This window comes from Odocoileus virginianus, chromosome 20, assembly GCF_023699985.2.
Source record: "Odocoileus virginianus isolate 20LAN1187 ecotype Illinois chromosome 20, Ovbor_1.2, whole genome shotgun sequence".
Taxonomy (NCBI): Eukaryota; Metazoa; Chordata; class Mammalia; order Artiodactyla; family Cervidae; genus Odocoileus; species Odocoileus virginianus.
Genome location: NC_069693.1, coordinates 18,164,610 through 18,182,915, shown reverse-complemented (window position 1 = coordinate 18,182,915; position 18,306 = coordinate 18,164,610). Strand labels below are relative to the sequence as shown.

Genomic DNA, 18,306 nt, shown 5'->3' with positions numbered 1-18,306 from the left:
CCTGATCGGGGAACTGGGATCCTGCAAGCCTCAAGCTGCAACCAAAAAAAGAAAGAAACAAAACCGAAAGGAGGAGTCCCTAAGGCAGGGGGCCCTCAGACCAGCAGGTGATGAGAGATGTCACTGTGCAAGGCCCACCTGGGTGAGCTGCATGCCCAGCCAGAGACCAGCTGTGCATGACCCCACCTCAGCTCCCACCCACCGGCACGCTGGCAGTTGGGTGCAGGAATGTGCTGGCTCTGAAACACTCATCTGCCAACTTTAAACCTTTATCTTTGGTCACAAATAACTGCCCTGCTCCGCAGTCTGAACCATGTCAACCAGTGCCAACACTGCTACTGAGGGTCCCGCTTCCAGGGGACACAGTGGCCCAGCCCCCGAGGACGCCAACGCTGCGGTATAACTCCTACCTGAACTCAGGTTTCACACCGATATCCTTCTGCTGAAGATCTTGAAGGCTCCTCGTGATTTTGTTAAAGGCAGCATCCTAACAAGAGATTTTTTTTTTTTATTAGTTGGAGGCTAATTACTTTACAATATTGTAGTGGTTTTTGTCATACATTGACATGAATCAGCCATGGATATACATGTATTCCCCATCCCAATCCCCCCTCCCACCTCCCTCTCCACCCGATCCCTCTGGGTCTTCCCAGTGCACCAGGTCCGAGCACTTCTAACGAGAGATTTTAATGAAGCTTCAAATGTCTGAAAAGGCTTGGAAAACAGGGCTTCCATCCTGCATGGTGATGACGGAGAGCCTACCTCTGCTGCCTCCATGGTCCCCACGTACTTGAAGATCAGGTCGTAAATGTCATGCTGGACGTACATCTGTGAAGTCAACAGGTTCAAGGTGTGCATGTGTGTGGGAGAGCAGGCAGCAAAGGAGGCCCCGGCACTGGACCGCCTCTCCCCTCGCTTCCCAGGCCGCTTACCTCTACCGCCTGCTTCATCAGGTTCATCTGGGCCTCCTGCTTGGCGAGCACTTTCTGGAGGACAAGGAGAGGACAGTCACAGAGCGTGGACTGGCCTGGGCCAAACCACAAGTCTCTGGCTTTTGGTTTTGTTTTCTTATTTGAAGTACAGTTGATTTACAGTATTGTGTTAATTTCTGCTGGACAGCAAAGTGATTCAGTTATACATATACATACATACATATATATACACACACATTCTTTTTTCTATATTCTTTTCCATTATGAAAAGATCTTCTTTTTCTATATTCTTTTTCTTTTCTATAGTCTTTTCCATTAGATACCCAGTCTTTTCCATGATATTCTTTTTCATTATGGTTCATCAAAGGATTTTTTTTTAAAATATGTATTTATTTATTTGGCTGCACAGGGTCTTAGTTGAGGCACTTGGGATCTTTAACTGTGGCATGTGAACTCTTAGTTGCAGCATCTGGGATCTAGTTCCCTGATCAGGGATTAAACCTGCATTGGAAGCATAGATTCTTAGCCACTGGACCACCAGGGAAATCCCTGTCATAGGATATGGAATGTAGTTCTTTGTGCTATACAGTGGACTTTGTTGTTTATCCTTTCTACACGTAGTAGCTTACAACTGCTAACCCCAACCTACCCCTCCATCCCTCTCCCAACCTCTCCCTCCATCTCCTCCCCAACCTCACCCTCCATCTCCTCCCCAACCTCCCCCTCCATCTCCGCCCCAACCTCCCCCTCCATCTCCGCCCCAACCTCCCCCTCCATCTCCTCCCCAACCTCCCCCTCCATCTCCGCCCCAACCTCCCCTTCCATCTCCTCCCCTACCTCACCCTCCATCTCCTCCCCAACCTCCCCCTCCATCTCCTCCCCAACCTCCCCCTCCATCTCCGCCCCAACCTCCCCCTCCATCTCCTCCCCAACCTCCCCCTCCATCTCCTCCCCAACCTCCCCCTCCATCTCCTCCCCAACCTCCCCCTCCATCTCCGCCCCAACCTCACCCTCCATCTCCTCCCCAACCTCACCCTCCATCTCCTCCCCAACCACCCCCTCCATCTCCTCCCCAACCTCCCCCTCCATCCCTCTCCCAACCTCCCCCTCCATCTCCTCCCCAACCTCCCCCTCCATCTCCGCGCCAACCCCCCCCTCCATCTCCTCCACAACCTCCCCCTCCATCTCCTCCACAACCTCCCCCTCCATCTCCGCCCCAACCTCCCCCTCCATCTCCGCCCCAACCTCCCCCTCCATCTCCTCCCCAACCTCCCCCTCCATCTCCTCCCCAACCTCCCCCTCCATCTCCTCCCTGGCAACCACGGGTCTGTTCTCTGTGTCTGTGAGTCTGTGTCTGATTCGTAGATAAGTTCATTGGCATCCTGTTTCAGACTCCACGTATACGTGACGTTGTATGGTATCTGTCTTTCTCTTTCTGGCAGCCTCTCTTTTGCAGGCCAAGCTGCTTACCAGGTGGGAGTCCCTCAGAAGCTGCTGGAGGCATCTGGTGTAGAGAGCGTTCACGGAGTCCTGCGGGGCAGAGAGCAGAGAGGCCACCCTCGGGATCAGAGGCCGCAGCACAACCCAGGACGGGGCCACGAGAGCATCTCACAGAACGGAGTTCCTGCGCAAAAAGCCCTAAGTCCTAATGCAAGCTTATCCAATTAAGCATGTGGGTTTTTTTTTCAAATTATGTGATTTTTTTTTCAAATTAAGTATGTGGTTTTTTTTTTTTCAAATTAAGTATGTGATTTTTTTTTCCATTTTTTTTTCTGGGTGTCTACACATTAAGAGTAGGAAAAAAAATTCCCCCTAGGGTTAACACACATGATAACCATATTCATCATTATACTTCTCTGTGATTTTTCAGGTTTTCTACCATGCTTATTACTTTTCTTAGGTAACAAGAAACATTTAAACAGAACCCAACATTTTGTTGGCCGTTTCAATGCTCGCTTCAGATTTGTAAACACTGCCTACAGAGGCGGCAGCAAAGTGGCATAGTGATCCTGGTGCTCTGAGCCAGGGCACGCCTGTAGCAAAGCGGGACTCAGCTACTGACTATGTGATGACGGAGGCTCTTTCTTTCACACTCTCTGAACGTTCGCTGGAAAGAGGCGATGTTCCTGTCAAATCTCTCCGCATGTCTTCCCAAAAACTCTCTCACATCCTCGATGGTTTTCAGGGAAAAAGAATCTGAGGATGTCGAAGGCTCCTCTGAAAAAAAGAGACAAGAGGGTCAGGCTGTTTCCTGAAGAAAAGAAGTCCCACAATCCTTTGCCCTGCTCCACCAGGATCTGGGTCACCCTCTCCCACAGGAGGAGAGGGATAAGCTTATTTCAAGATATCACCCAACAGCGGCCCAGGTAGGGGTCCAGGGAGCCTGGTCCTCTTGAAGCCCTTCCCTGGGACAAAACCTGAACTCTCTGGGATCACAGGCATGGCCTGGGAGGCTCTAGTGATAAAGCCCTGATTCCTGACAATAAGACCTCAGACAGCATTTGGTACATCATTATCTCAATTTTCCTGGAGCACCAAAGAATTGTTATCTGTTGAAAATAATGAGATCTCAGAGAAGTATGGCAGTGGGGCTCTGTGACTAATAATGCCGTGAAAGACAGTCCTAAAGCTAAGGCCCAGAGACAAAGCCAGGGCTGCCGTTTTGCACGACTCCAGGGGGTGACATTCCCACTGAGGTCACGTGTAGCCGCACGTGATGTGGCCTCACCTACGTCACGTTGGCTCAAGATGACTTTCCGATCTACGTTCCAGGGGGAATTACTGTAAGCAGTTATGCAGGTTTCTAGTGGGCTCCTGAATATTTTATGAGATGTTCATAACTGCTGTGTCAGGAGGAAGTTCAACAAGCAGGTTTCTCCCAGTCAGGAGAAAGGGGTTTTCTCCCAGAATACCTGAACTCTCTCTCTTTTCCAAAGGATGGGCTATGCACAGTATGCTGAAACTTTCTTCTTTCTCATTGTAGAAAGTTTCTTCAAAAAGAATGGGCACTGAGAGAAGACAGGCGAAACCAGCTCCTAGTTTAATCCTGTTTCCTTGGATAAAGACATCCTAGAACAAGAGATAGGTCACTGCACCAGCAGCCGCTGTGACCACCGACCCCTCAGCCTGGCCACCATCAGGTGCTTCACCCCACCCGGCCACCCGCCTCTTCCCCAGTGTGGTTTTCAGGAGGGCACCAATACTTTGATCTTGCTTTTGGGACTAAAATGTTTTCTTTCCTCCTTGTGCACCCTCTTATGGTGGCTACATGATACCCTGACCAATTTCACATGTCACAACAGAAAAGCGTTAAGCTGTTCCTTAGAGAAGAAGAAAGCCTGTATTATCTGGAAAAAGAAAACGAAGGTTCTCCTCGCTGAATAAGAGATCAGAATGACCCCAATGCTGTAACCCAGAGGGGTTGGAGGATGCTCACTGCACTCCTCCATGGTTCATCACTCTGGCCGTGGCCTGGGGTGCCCGGGAAGACTGGCCACGATGAGCCTGGTGCCTCTGTTCTCCTGGGAGATTTGGGTACCGGGAAGTGAACAGGTAAACTGACGCACAGCTGTGGTGAGCAGAACCCCGCAGGAAAACAGCAGCCTGCTCAGGGGCCACCGGACTGCAGACTCCCCTCTCCCAGGCTGGCATACCGTACCTACCTCCGGTCCCACCCACCTCAGGCACCCACAAGCCCCGGCTACACCAGTGTGGGCCCCCGCTGCTGACTGTGGGTAGGCTGGGGGCCACAGCCATTCCTGACCAGGGACGGAACTCACCCCTCTCAGAAACTATCTGCTTCCATTTAAAAAAAAAACAACAAGAAAAAGCCTGCCCCAAAGTTAACATCAACCATGAGACAGGAGTCACATACCTCCTGACACAAAGCACTGAGATAAGACACCCTTCAGTGGGCATTCTAACTGAAAACGCTTAACTGTGATCTGACCAAGGCAAACATCAGAGAGACCCACACTGAGGGAGGGTTTACAAAGGAAGGCAAAAATGTCAGTGATATTAAAGACACAGGCCGGGAACCGTTCCAAAAGAAAGAAACTAAAAAGACAAAGACGGAACATGGTGCATGATCCCAGACATGATCCCGGATCTTAAAAAAAGACCTTCTTTGCTCTAAAAGGGTATTACAATTAGCACAGTTTATTTAAGGACAGGATGTTGGAGAAGAGTATTCTGCCAAGGTGAAATTTTCTGAATATGACCACTGTGATGCATTACATAAGAGATATACATGGTTTTGAAGTCAAGGGGCAAGGTGTCTGCAGCTTGCTCTTTCTGAAAAGGGTTCCGAAAAAAGTAACAATATGTGTGTGTGTTAACAGATAGAAAGATAGACAGATGGGGGTGGGGAGATGAAACATATGTGCCCAAAATGCAAACAGCTGACTAGTCTGGGGAGAAAGCTATGTGAATGTTCTCTGTACATTACTGGAACTTTCTATAGGTTAAAACTTCCTATGTCGTTGTTCAGTCATTAAGTAGTGTCCGACTCTGTGACCCCATGAACTGCAGCACGCCAGGCTTCCCTGTCCTTCACTATCTCCTGGAGTTTGCTCAAACTCATGTCCATTGGGTCAGTGATGACATCTGACCATCTCATTCTACAGGTTTTAAAAAATTAGAAATTCATCTCTGATCCCAAGGGCACAAGGATAAACAGCTCGCTCTGACAGGGCCTCTCTGAGGAGGCGTCCCAGTGACTTCCCAGTTCCCTGGCAGAAGCCCCAGGGGCTAAGGGAGATGTGACCAGCACCACCTCCAACTCCAGGCCACAGCCAGGACCCTGCTCTCCACGGCCAGCTCCTCCTCACTCAAAGGCAGCAGGGCCGTTGTGGTGTCAAAGCCACCCAGTAACACAGACAAGAAAGGGTGAGCAGCAGGACTCCCTCCCCTCCCCAACTCGCAGACACCGAGTGAGTGGTCCTGGGTGACCCATAGGAAATGAAAGAATACCTTTCCATCTAAGGTCTGAAAGTGTTCTTCCACTGGAATCAAAACATAGGACTCAAACTGACAAGTAGACTGAATTCTGGTTGACAGGCTTCCTTTGCAGGGTACTAACACCTGGAAAAAAAAATTAAAGTGAATACTAAAGAGATGTGTTGTTTACAACTTCAGCGGAACAGGATGCATCTGAAGACGCTCCAGGGGGAGCTGCTGTGGGGACCTGCAGACAGACAACCCCTGGGGTTATTAGTTGAAGTGGCAGCAGCTAATCTCTTGTCGCTGTGATGGAAGCCAAGGCCCCCACCCTGGCGAGGGAGTGGGACATGTCTCATCCATCCAGGATCTCAGGGGTGGGGGGAAGGAGGTAGGGGGGGCTTCAGTCCCACCCCGCTGGGCCCCTCCCCACAGCTACCCCAGGTGCCCGCTTTGTCCTCAGCAGGCTCAGAAACAATTCCAAGTGAAGAAAGGTTTGAAGGGTACAGAAAAGTGAAACTAAAAGATGACACATAATCCCACCACCTGCATGATAAACATGACACATTGAAGACAGTTTCCTTCCCATCTTTTTTCTACGCTTTTTTTAAGCCCAATTGTGATCACAGCTGGTTGTACCAGCCACAGAAATAGGGTTTCCTAGCTCAGGCTGCCATCTCCACCAGGGATATTTCGGGTGCCAGGCTCTGTCTTTGGAGAAGGTTCAACCTGAAACGTGAATTTTGGTCCCACCGTGGCCACCACGTTGACCTGCTATCAGCCTCTCTGCTCAGCACAGCAAAGGAAGGTGCCCTGGCATCCACATGGATCTGTGCTTGGCCCGGAGACTCACATTTAAGAGGAGGCTCTCAAATGCAACTGGAAGAAGACGACCAAGGTGGTTGACCAGCCGGGCCCCTGACCAGGGCCCCAACTCCTGAAGCAGCTGGAACAAGGCTAGGGGCTTCTGCACTGTCCCCATCGTACAGACAAGGAAACTAAGGCTCAAGGGAGTTCAGCAACTTGTCCGGGGGTACACAGAGAGTGGCAGAGCCGTGCCTTAAACTCCTACCACCCACACCCATCGCTGCCCTGTCCTGAGACCTCCTGGAGGCCAGTGATGGGAACACAGCCCAGGCCCGGCTGGAGTTCCCTGCAAAGACACCATGAAACTCTGGGCCTTTGAGAGCAGCTGTCATCAGGAGCTTCGCTAGATAGGTCAGAAAGAGCAGCACGGCCTCTCTCCCCACAGGGGACAGGGACATACCAAGTCCTCAGAACAGGAAACAGAGGCCCTCGTTGATGAAAGATCACCGCTGTGTATGAAGTGGCCTTGCCCCTCCGCAAACAGCAAGACTGAATCAGACCCGGAGCTAGACTTAGCTACCAAGTTCAGGAAGTACAGAGACCAGAGGACTTTGGTGAACACCAACACAGGACTGCAACTGGCAAAAGCCAGAAGGTAGGAAAGGCTACAGGATAAATGACCTGGATACATGAATTTCAAGGAAAGAAGGAAAATGAGGAAACAAAGGGATATAGCTAAAAAGAAACTTAAGGGACTTCTCTGGTGGTCTAATGGTTAGGAATCTGCCTTGCCGATGCAGGGGATGTGGGTTCAATCCCTGGTCAGGGAACTAAGATCCCACATGCCATGGGCCAACTAAGTCCTGTGACACAACTAATTAGCTTGCATGCTCTAGAGCCCCTGCTCCACCCGTGAACTGCACCTAGGGAAAGCGTGTGTATGCAACAAAATCCCAGTGCAGCTTAAAAAGTAATAATAATTATTAATTGAACTGAATTTTTTAAAATTAAAAACACAATAATAAGGCACTTAAGGCTGAGGTGATGGCTTCATAAGCCTATAGATGTGTCACTATGGATCAACTTTCACACTAAGTAGGTACAGTTTAACTGCTCTGAAAGTTTAGCTCAGTAACGTTAAGAGAAAAAAGAATGATTTAAAAGGCATACCCAGAAACAAAGATTTACTGTACAGCCCAAGGAACTATCTTCAATACCTTGTAATAACCTGTAATGAGAAAGAATTTGAAAAAGAACTGAATCACTGCAACACTGCTATACACCTGAAACTAACACAATATTGTAAATAACTGTAAGGGCAGGAGGAGAAGGGGACAACTGAGGATGAGATGGCTGGATAGCATCACCGACTCAACAGACATGGGTTTGGGTGGACTCCAGGAGTTGGTGATGGACAGGGAGGCCTGGTGTGCTGCGGTTCATGGGGTTGCAAAGAGTCGGACACGACTGAATGACTGAACTGACCTGAACCATAACTTCAACTGAAAAAAACAAAGGCCTATCAAATCCAGAATAATGTGTGGATATTAATCACAAAACCAATAATGTGTGGATCTCCTCTGGATTCTGATTTAAACAAACCAACTGGAAAACAAACAAAAAATTATGAGATGATGTGGGAGATTTGCATAGTGAACAACATCACCAAAGAGTCACTGAGGAATTTTTGAGCTATGATAATGGCATGAGGTTGTGGTTTTTTTTTAAGTCCTTATCATTGAAAACTACATTCCTAAAGATTTACAGATGAAATCATATGACTGCTGCTGCTGCTAAGTCGCTTCAGTCATGTCCGACTCTGTGCAACCCCATAGACGGCAGCCCACCAGGCTCCCCCATCCCTGGGATTCTCCAGGCAAGAACACGGGACTGGGTTGCCATTTCCTTCTCCAATGCATGAAAGTGAAAAGTGAAAGTGAAGTCGCTCAGTCATGTCTGACTCTTAGTGACCCGGTGGACTGTAGCCTACCAGGCTCCTCCATCCATGGGATTTTCCAGGCAAGAGTACTGGAGTGGGGTGCCAGTATGACTACCTTATATAATTTTCTGGAATTTGTTTCCAAGTGATCCCCTGGCCGAGGGGAGAGGGTAGCGGGGGTCGAAGTGATAAGTGCTGGCATCTGAGCCCGGCGCTGTGGAAGCTGAGTGATGGGGGCAGGGGCACATGGTATGATTCTTTTCACTGGTTCGTGTTTGAGATTAAACACAATAACTTTTAAAAAAATTTTCGGGTAGCCAACTTTATTCGAGTAAGTATTAAAATTTGAGTTTGGTTTTCCTGTTCTTTTCTCCATTCAATACTCATGACATTGGGCACTGTTGGAGATATGGTGAACTGTCCTCATGGACATTACATTCTAAGTGGGGTATACAGATTTTTTTAACAATATAACAGATTCCATATATCAGTAAGTTTTATGCAGATAATAAAGTAGGGCATCAAGCCAGAGAATGCCTGGAGTGGAGCAAAGGTTAGCTAACTCAGGTCAAGTTGTTAAGGTGGAGAGGGGGGTGCTCTCTAAGAAAGCCTCATTTGAGCAAGGAATGGATGGAGAGAAGGACCCACCAAGTAAAGATCTAAGGGAAAAACTTTTGGGGGGGGGCACACTATACAGCATGCAGGATCCTAGTTCCCAGACCAGGGATCAAACCCATGCCCCCTGCAGTGGAAGCTCAGAGTCTTCACCACTGCACCACCAGGGAAGTCCCAGGAAGAACGCTTTTGTCAGAAGAAAGCATGTGCAAAGGTCCTGAGATGGGCTTAGTGGTACCAGATGAGAAGAGGAAAAAAAAGTGAGAAAATCATAATAACTTTCAAATGTTAGTTAATAAAAGTGTGGTTTTAAAAAACAAGAGGCCTTCAGGTTTGAGCCAGAATCAAGAAACAGCCTCAAGGCTCCTAGATGTCCTCACTGCAACCTGGAACACAAAAAGATCTTGGAGATGAGAGGGTTGGCCCCAGGCAAGAGGACAGCATGACCCAGGCCTGAGGGATTTAGGTGGCCAACGGCAGGCCAAGGGATTGCCCTACTCCAGCTCAGAGGATGCAGGGGTCACACAGTCTCATATGAGGCGGGGCCTCCGAGGGGTCAGGAACTTCTGAGATACACACCGCTCACCCCACCACCGCTGTGACTGCATCCTGTGTGCATCCCCACTGTGTACACACACCTTCTCCACCTCCTTAAATAATTGTGACCAGCTCCCGAGGCACTGAATCCCCATTACCAAGCCCACGGCTCACCATACAGAAGATACCAATCAGTGCTTGCTGAGTGAACAGGGAAGCCTCCAATTTCAAGGACTCTCCCAAAGTTTTCAGGCAGTCAAGGCTGCCTGGTGCATTTCAAGGCAAGCAGAAGCCAGTGGCTGGCTCTCTGTGGCTCCATCCATCCACCAGGTTCCTGCTGAGACAGGGGTGAGTGGGATCAGCGGTGGGTGGCTCTGAAGCCGCCCACGGGAGGCAGGCTCAGGTGCCAAGTGCCCTCACAGGAGGGTGGATCAGACTATTTCTGGAACGGAGGCTGTGGAGCCATAGCAGTCAGTGTGGGAGACGCCAAGTTCAGAGTTGCTGAGAAGCCCATGAGCTAGGGACTCAGTTCAGAGCTTAATGATAAAACTTTTTATTATAACCCCTTTATAAAGAATTTTTAAAAAATAGTCATTAAAGAAAAAAAAGCATAAAAACAAGAATTACCATTAGTCATACCTACTCCAGGGTACCCTCCTGACTTCCCCCTGCCTGGGTCGGCTACTCCACAGGAGCACATGACCACTTCCGTCCTAATACTCAACCCTCTGGCCTACAAATGACCTGTTCATCGAAGTCCCTGAAGGTATGTCGTGTCCCCCATCCCTCCGTGTAACCCTGCAAACCAAGTGTGGGGCCCGGAGTAGAGGAGATATTCGGTGTTTGTCAGATGAAGCTCTACTAAGCAAATTCCGAGAACTGGAATATGAACTTCAGCGCCCTTAGCTGGGCTGTACAAGCATGTTCTTGAAAGTCAGTTCCCTGGAACTTAGAAGTCACGATGGTAGGTTCTCAGGTGAGCCCTCAGAAGCCTGCATACCCCATAATTAGACCCGTAATTACAGGGCCATGGTAAAAGGACTAAATGTCATCTCCTTTTGCCACTGTTGTTTTCCCTACAGGTAAATGGACCCACCCACCCCCGGTCCACCAGGGAAATCTGGAGAACTTTTGCCCAATGCCCCAAGAACAAGAGCCCCAGGGTGCAGGAGGCCTACGCAGATGCTCTGAAGAAAACTCATTGCATAATAACTGGATGGTCACAAGGGCAAGGTGACTGTGAGAGACAGTGTGTGGGCGTCACAGGTCTCTGGAGTCAGAATTAGAAGGAACTTTAGGAGATGGGCTTCCACTGTCCAGCCAAAGAGCAAATGGGGCTGGACACGGGGCAGCCCCATCAAAGGAAGGTTCGGGAAGGAAGTCAAACTCGAGGAGGGCCTGGGACAGGTGAGGGGAAGAGCTGGCCTGCACCCTCAGCTGTCGTGTGAGGGGGCCTGCTAGCTCCATTTGCAGAGGAAGAGGTGAAGGGCATTTAACCCTGGGGAGACACATGTTCAAAAGTGGTGACGTCAGGACTTTCCTGGTGGCCCGTGGTTAAGAGACCACCTTGCAGTGCAGAGGACGTGGGTTTGTTCCCTGGTCAGGGAACTAAGACCCCATATGCTGTGCAGAAGACCCAGTGCAGCCAAATAAAAAAGTAAACAAAAAGTGGTGACTTCACATTTTTAGAGCCGAGTGAAGGACCCTAATCCCCAGGGCAGATTCAGGGGCCACCAAACTCAGTCCAGGCTTCCCAGGTGGGATGCTAGTGGTAAAGAACTCACCTGCCAATGCAAGAGACTTAAGGGATGTGGGTTCGATTCCTGGGTCAGGAAGATCCCCTGGAGGAGGGCATAGCAACCCACTCCAGTGTTCTTGCCTGGAGAATCCCATGGACAGAGGAGCCTGGCAGGCTACAGTCCACAGGGCCACAGAGTTGGACACGACCAAAGTGACTTAGCACAAACTCAGCCCAGTGGCCAAGCCCCATGGAAGGAAATATAGCATTCACCTGCGGAGGCCATGTGGGTCCCTCAGAGATGGCAGAAAGGATGAGCACTCTTCTAGAGGTCATTGGGATATTCTACTTTTTACACTCAACCAACAGACCCAGAAAGAGCAATAGGACAGGTTAGATGAGCCGGGGCTCCATCACACGGCCAACAGGTGGCAGGAGCTGGTTATCAACACCTGGCCTGGCTGAACAGGACAGTGACAGCCGGCTCCTTCCCACAGTTGCCCTTTCCTGAGGAGCTGGCCTCACTGATTCTCGAGTCTACTGAATGTGGGCCCCACACAGCCCCTTGTGGATCTCAGCAGGAGCCAGAATAAGAAGCCTGGGGCACCCTTGGGATCTCAGGATGGCAACTTAAGTAGTATCTCCCAGGACTTTCCTGGTGGGCCAGTGGTTGAGACTCCACGTTCCCAATGCAGGGGACAAGAATTTGATCCTTGGCCAGGGAACTAAGATCTCACGTGCACACCTTGCAGGCTAAAAAATAAAATTAAAAAAAAAAAAAGAAGAAGCACGTCCTATTCCTCTATGTACCGGAGAGGAAGGTGACTGAGATGCTAACGTTCTTATTCCAAATTCCCCTTTTGCTAAAGTGAGCTTGAGTGGGATTTTGAGCTGGCAGCTGCAAAAGCACCTCCTGGGTGACAGGGAGTGCTAAGTGCTGGCAACTTAGTGACAAGCAAGACAGGTCCCCCAGGGCTTCCTGAGAGGTTGACAGCAGTCTGCGGCACGGCGCTTTTAACAAGAGAAAGTTGCCTGTGATAACACACTCTTGCCTAGACAGTATTGCTTTCTAAAACACCATAGAACAAAGATGGGAAGGAAATATTTCCCCAGTTGGGTCAGGCCCTCTCAGTTAACATGATGTCTGGGCCTTTTCTCTGTGACACTTCACCATAACTAGTTAAATATTAACCCAGAGTACGCCCGTCTCTCCCACTAGAATTTTGGGAAGAGATCCATGAGGGTAAAGATCGTGCTGCCTACTCGTATTTTTGGCTGAATCTCCCACATCAAACCTAGTGCCTTATACAGAGCAGCATTTAAGAGCTACTGTGAAATGAACAGAGGACAGTGGACACCTGTGGTGAACTTAATGAGATTTTTATTTTCTTCTTTGGAAATAACTGTATTCTCTTAATTTTTTTTTGAAATAATGAAGTTTATAACTTTTAAAATCCAAAGTAAAAAAAAAAAAATTCTGGGAAAGAGATATTAATCACAAAACCAATCATAAAAACCGGAAGGGACTTGGGGAAAAAAACAAAAACAGGCTTCTGATGGCAGAGTGGGGGGTGCTAAGCATGAGAAAGTCAGTTCTAAGGTTGCAGAGAAACCTGAGCTAACTCACTGCTCCTCTGGTTCAAATCCTCGGCCACCTGACTCACCTAAAACCCCATCACTGGGTAAGAGAAGCAGGAACAAAAGCAGGAGAAGAAAAGAGGACAGTGCAGGGAGGGAAGAGGCCCACGCACAGCAACTACCAAAGCCTGCGTGCCCTAGAGCCGGTGCTGTGAACAGGAGAAGCCCCGGTGATGGGAAGCCGGAGCATCGCAACTCCAGAGTAGCCCCCGCTCGCTGCAGCTAGAGCAAAGCCCCCACAGCCACAAAGACCCAGTGCAGCCAAAAACAAATAAATACATACAAATTATTTTGTAAAAAAAAAATGAAGAGGCCCTGCCATAGGCAGGCGGCACAAAGGTGCCCAGCTAACCCTCTGTATCCCATGCTGTGTAAATAAGATGTCAGCCAAGTCACCAACCTCAGAAAGAAGAAAGGCCTGCAGTGCGGGCCCTTCCTTCCTCCAGGCAGCAGACACCCCGCCAACAGACCACGGTTTCCCTCTTCTCTGGCTCCTGTTACCTGGCTGCCCCTGGAAGCTTCTGAGGCTGTGGTCTCTACTGCGAAAGTTCTCTCGGCTCCTCCTCTTTAGGAAATGCCTTTGAAGGTGACATATCCCTACATTCACACATTCCCCTACTCTGGGAGTGAGCACCCATCTCACAGACAAGGAAGGATATGATTTCTGCCCTGGAGAAGCCCTCCTGCTCAACATGGAAACAGGAGAAACAGCGGTCACTACCATGAGACTGGTGATCCTGGGGGCTGAGAGTTCAAAGAAAGGATTACACCCGGGCTGGAGCAATCTCAGGAGACTGCCTGGAGGAAGCTGCTCAGGGCGGTTCCTCTCTGCTTGTCCACATGCCGAGCATGGTCTGGGGATGGCTGCACTGAGCAGTTCTATATCTGACTCCTGCTAAATTTAACTGAAGTCTACCATATTTGTAGGTAGGCCTCCCATGCCCAGCAAAGAAGGACCACCATTGGGATCGATGCACTTACAATGCCATGGGCTTGGGCCACCTTGTTGCACAAGTCAGGACGCCACTTCTGAAGAGCCAGGTAGAAGGGATTTTTCAGGAGGTCCTCATCATACAGAGCCATATGGACTTCAGGTGGGGCAGAGTGAGTCTCCTGGGACAAGAGAGGAAACAGCCGTAAATGACCACCTTCAGACTGGAGTGTCACATAACAGTTCTGAGCTGGCAATGTCCAAAACCATCCCTGACATGCATTACTCTACAGATCTAACAAACTGTCAGGAAAGATCAAAGAAAAGCCACAAGTTCCAAGATGACTTTTTTACTGGTTAAACATATAAATCATGTTCAGAAAATCTTGTTACGCTCCAAATAATTGCAAAAGTAACAACAGCTATTTTTAGAACATCCTACATGACCCAAATTATGGTAAAGATACGCATGTTTTTAATGAAATATTTTAAACATAACAGAAAAGTAGAGTAATAATGCTAACCTACCACCCAAGATAGCTCAGTCAGTAAAGACTCTGCCTGCAATGCAGGAGACCGGGGTTTGATTCCTAGGTTGGGAAGATCCCCTGGAGGAGGAAATGGCAACCCACTCCAGTATTCTTGCCTGGAGAATCCCATGGACAGAGGAGCCTGGTGGGCTACAGCCCATGGCGTCACAAGTCAGACACGACTTAGCGACTAAACCACCATCACCTGGGATTACCAAATCTTACCACATTGCCATACTTGCCTCAGATTCCCTTTTCAAAAATAAAGTATATCAGAGTAGACTGGTTCCCCTATCTGCCCCCTCCCTCCCATCCTCTCCTCCTTGTTCAGAGACAACCACTATCTTAAAGCTGTTTCTATATCCTTCTTGCTGACATTTCTACTCCTTTAAACTCATATATTCATAAATAATACAAAATCTTGTTTTATGGGCTTCAAAATCTACATAAATGGTATCACGCTCTAAGTCATCTGGAGCATATTCTTTTCCATCTTTTCCATCAACGTTATGTTTTCAAGTTCTATCAGTGCTGATCCACACAGCTCCTATTAAGTTACTAATTTCTGCTGTACTGTATGAAGTGAACATGACACAATTTATCTAATACCCTATACTTAAGTTGGTTCCACATTTTCAGTATTACAAATAATGCTGACACCAACACTCTCACATTCTTATGTGTTCCTGGAGTACACATCTAGGAATGTCACTAGGAAAGGCACTGCAGCATACAACTACACCTTCACCAGATGCTGACAACATTGGACCACTTTCGACCTCCCTGCAAAGTCCATGAGCACTCCCCTTCCTCCTATCACATCCTAGCCAGTGCTTCTTGGAGTTGTCAGACCAGCTCATTTATGCCAGTCTGGGTATAAAATAGCTATTTCGCTGTTTCTAACTTTCATTTCTTTAATAAAGTTGAACATCACTTCTTTACATGCTATAAATTACCATGTTTTTTGGCCACTTTTCTAACATGTTGTTGGCCCTTTTCGTTCCAATTGGTAGCTCTCTCAACATCTGGACACTAAAAGATGTTGCAAATATCTTCTCCTGATCTGTGACTTGTCTCTTCATTTTTCCAAATGAGTGTTTTCAGAAATAAAAGTGAACTTGTCCATCTTTGCCTTACTGGTCAGTGGTCTTGGGAGCTAAGGAAAGCCTAACATCTTGGCATGCCCCCTTGTAAACTAACTTCACCATTCCTCCTATGAGAAGATGGAGTCTATTTCCCCATCTCTCAAATTTGAGCCATCCCTGTGGTTTGCTTTAACCAATCAAGCAGACAGAATTGATGTTGTGATTCCAAGTGTCAGCCTCAAGAGACCTTGCAGATTTCACTTTCATTCATTTGGCACCATGTGATCACCATGCAATAGAGAAGCCCATGTGATGAAAGCCCATGGAGGGAGAGAGAAGGGGTCCAGTGAGCAAAGCCAGCCCACTGGCTGAGTGCACCCACACTAGTGAGCACAGGTGAGACGAGCGGAAGACCACCTTGCCAGCCCACAGAATTGTAAGGAACAATAAACATTAGCAGTTGTAAGTCACGAATCTGGGGGCTGGCTGGTTATGCAGCAAAGGCTACCTGAAACCACATCCTGTCCAACACCAAGGCCACAAAAATAGTCCCTGTAATTTCCAAGACTCTTAAAGTTTTTCATTTTTTGGAATTCAATTCATCTTTATTTTTATATATGCTATAAACTGGGCATCTAATTTTTTTCTGAAGGTAATCTTAGTTTGGTCAGGGTCTTATAACAAAATACAATAGACCGAGGAGGCTTAAGCAACAAACATTTTATTCCTCACAGTTCTGGAGGCTGGGGGTCAAAAATCAAGGTGCTACTATAGTAGAGTTCTTGGTGAGGGTCCACGTCTTGGACTGTATGGGTTGGTCACCTTCTCACTGTAATTCCACATAGTAGAGAAAGAGTTCTCCTGTCACTTCTGCCTTTTATAAGGCCACTAATCCCATCATGAGGGCCCCACCTTCATGGCCTAACCTAACCCCATCCAATTAGATCTCAAAGCCCCATCTCCAAATACCATCAGATTTAGGATTAGGGATTCAACACATGACTTTGGGCTGGCTGGGGGCACGGGGGTGGGGTGGGGGGGCGGGGGGGGGGGAGACAAACATTCAGTCCATAGCATAAGCCAACTGTTCCATCATCATCTTTTATATACTGTATCCCCTTCACACCAGCTGGTAATGCTACCTTTGTCAAATTCCAACTCTCCACGTATGTTTGGCCTATTTCTGGGCCCTACTGTTTCAACGGTCTTGACCAGTGCCATCCAACAGATTTATGTGAGAAGTGTAACTGTATTTACATTACACATAATTACATATATTATTTAAAATTTTCTAGTAGTCATATTTTTAAAACTGATAATTATCTTATTTAATATAGGCACAATATATTTCCAACATGTGAACAATGCTTTGAAATTATTGACATATTTTACATTCTGTTTACTTCTAGCTAGTCTTCAAAATCTGATGTGTATTCTGCTCAATTCATAGTAGCCTCATTTCAGATACTTAATAGCCACATCTAGCTAGAAGTGATTACTTTAGGAGAAGATCAGACCACATAAATTTACATAATTATGGCTTCATCATAAGCCTTGACATCTCATAGAGGAAGACTTCTCCCCCTGTTCTCCAAAGTTGTTCGGTTATACCTAATTCTCTACAATATCACATGAACTAGAGTCAGTCTATCAATTCCATGAGATTTCTATTGGGAATTTCATTGTAACCACTAAATTTATAGACTGGAGAGTCAACATCTTTATAATAATGAATCATTCTTCATGAGCATGGTATGTCTTTCTACCTTCATCCTCTTTTACATCTGCCAACTAAATTTTCTCCATTTGATCATAGATTATGGACTTCCCTGGTGGTCCACTGGTTAGGAATCCACCTGCAGAGGAAGTGGATTTGACATCCGGTCCAGGGGGATTCCTAGAGAAGGCAATGGCAACCCACTCCAGGACTCTTGCCTGGAAAATCCCATGGTCAGAGGAGCCTGGTAGGCTGCAGTCCATGGGGTCACTAAGAGTCGGACACGACTGAGCGACTTCACTTTCACTTTTCACTTTCATGCATTGGAGAAGGAAATGGCAACCCAGTCCCGTGTTCTTGCCTGGAGAATCCCAGGGATGGGGGAGCCTGGTGGACAGCCATCTATGGGGTTGCACAGAGTCGGACACGACTGAAGTGACTTAGCAGCAGCAGCAGCCAGGAGGATTCCACATGCCACAGGGCAACTAAGCCCAAGAGCCACAACGACCGAGCCTGTGCTCTAGAGCCCATAAGAAGCAGCTACGGAGCCTGTGTGCCACGAACACCGCAGCCCGCACGCTCCAGGGCCCATGCGCTGCAACCAGGGAAGCCACCACAGTCAGAAGCCCATGCACCACAACGAAAGGGGAGCCCCCACTCACCGCAACTAGAGAGGGCCTGTGCAGAGCAATGAAGACACAGAACAGCCAGAATTTAATTTTGTGAGAGATCACAGACCACGTATAACCTTTATTAGACATTATTTATATATTCTATAAAGATCTGCTCCTGTTGTGAATGGGGCTTCCAATATGCCTGGTCTACTCCCCTGACCATATATCAGTGTGGTTTTTACTGAAGTATGAGACAGGAATATGAAAAATGGACACAGAAAAGGA

The 18,306-nt window shown here is 48.0% G+C and overlaps 1 protein-coding gene across 3 annotated transcripts in view; it reads right to left on the bottom strand.

Annotated features, from left to right (window-relative positions):
* Window positions 1–18,306, bottom strand: part of ANKRD27 (ankyrin repeat domain 27) — a 60,421-nt gene that overhangs the window by 35,417 nt on the left and 6,698 nt on the right. For 2 of the 3 annotated variants that reach the window (XM_020873180.2, XM_020873181.2), the window contains exons 2-9: window positions 14,126–14,257; window positions 5,904–6,014; window positions 3,845–4,001; window positions 2,995–3,149; window positions 2,403–2,462; window positions 933–986; window positions 763–828; window positions 411–487 (exon numbers count right to left, since the gene is read on the bottom strand). In XM_020873180.2, coding sequence (XP_020728839.1) covers window positions 411–487; window positions 763–828; window positions 933–986; window positions 2,403–2,462; window positions 2,995–3,149; window positions 3,845–4,001; window positions 5,904–6,014; window positions 14,126–14,227 — 782 coding nt within the window. In that variant the 5' untranslated portion in view covers window positions 14,228–14,257. Of the gene's footprint in view, window positions 1–410; window positions 488–762; window positions 829–932; window positions 987–2,402; window positions 2,557–2,994; window positions 3,150–3,844; window positions 4,002–5,903; window positions 6,015–14,125; window positions 14,258–18,306 lie in introns of those variants that run through there. The other variant, XM_070451011.1, reaches the window with a different exon arrangement.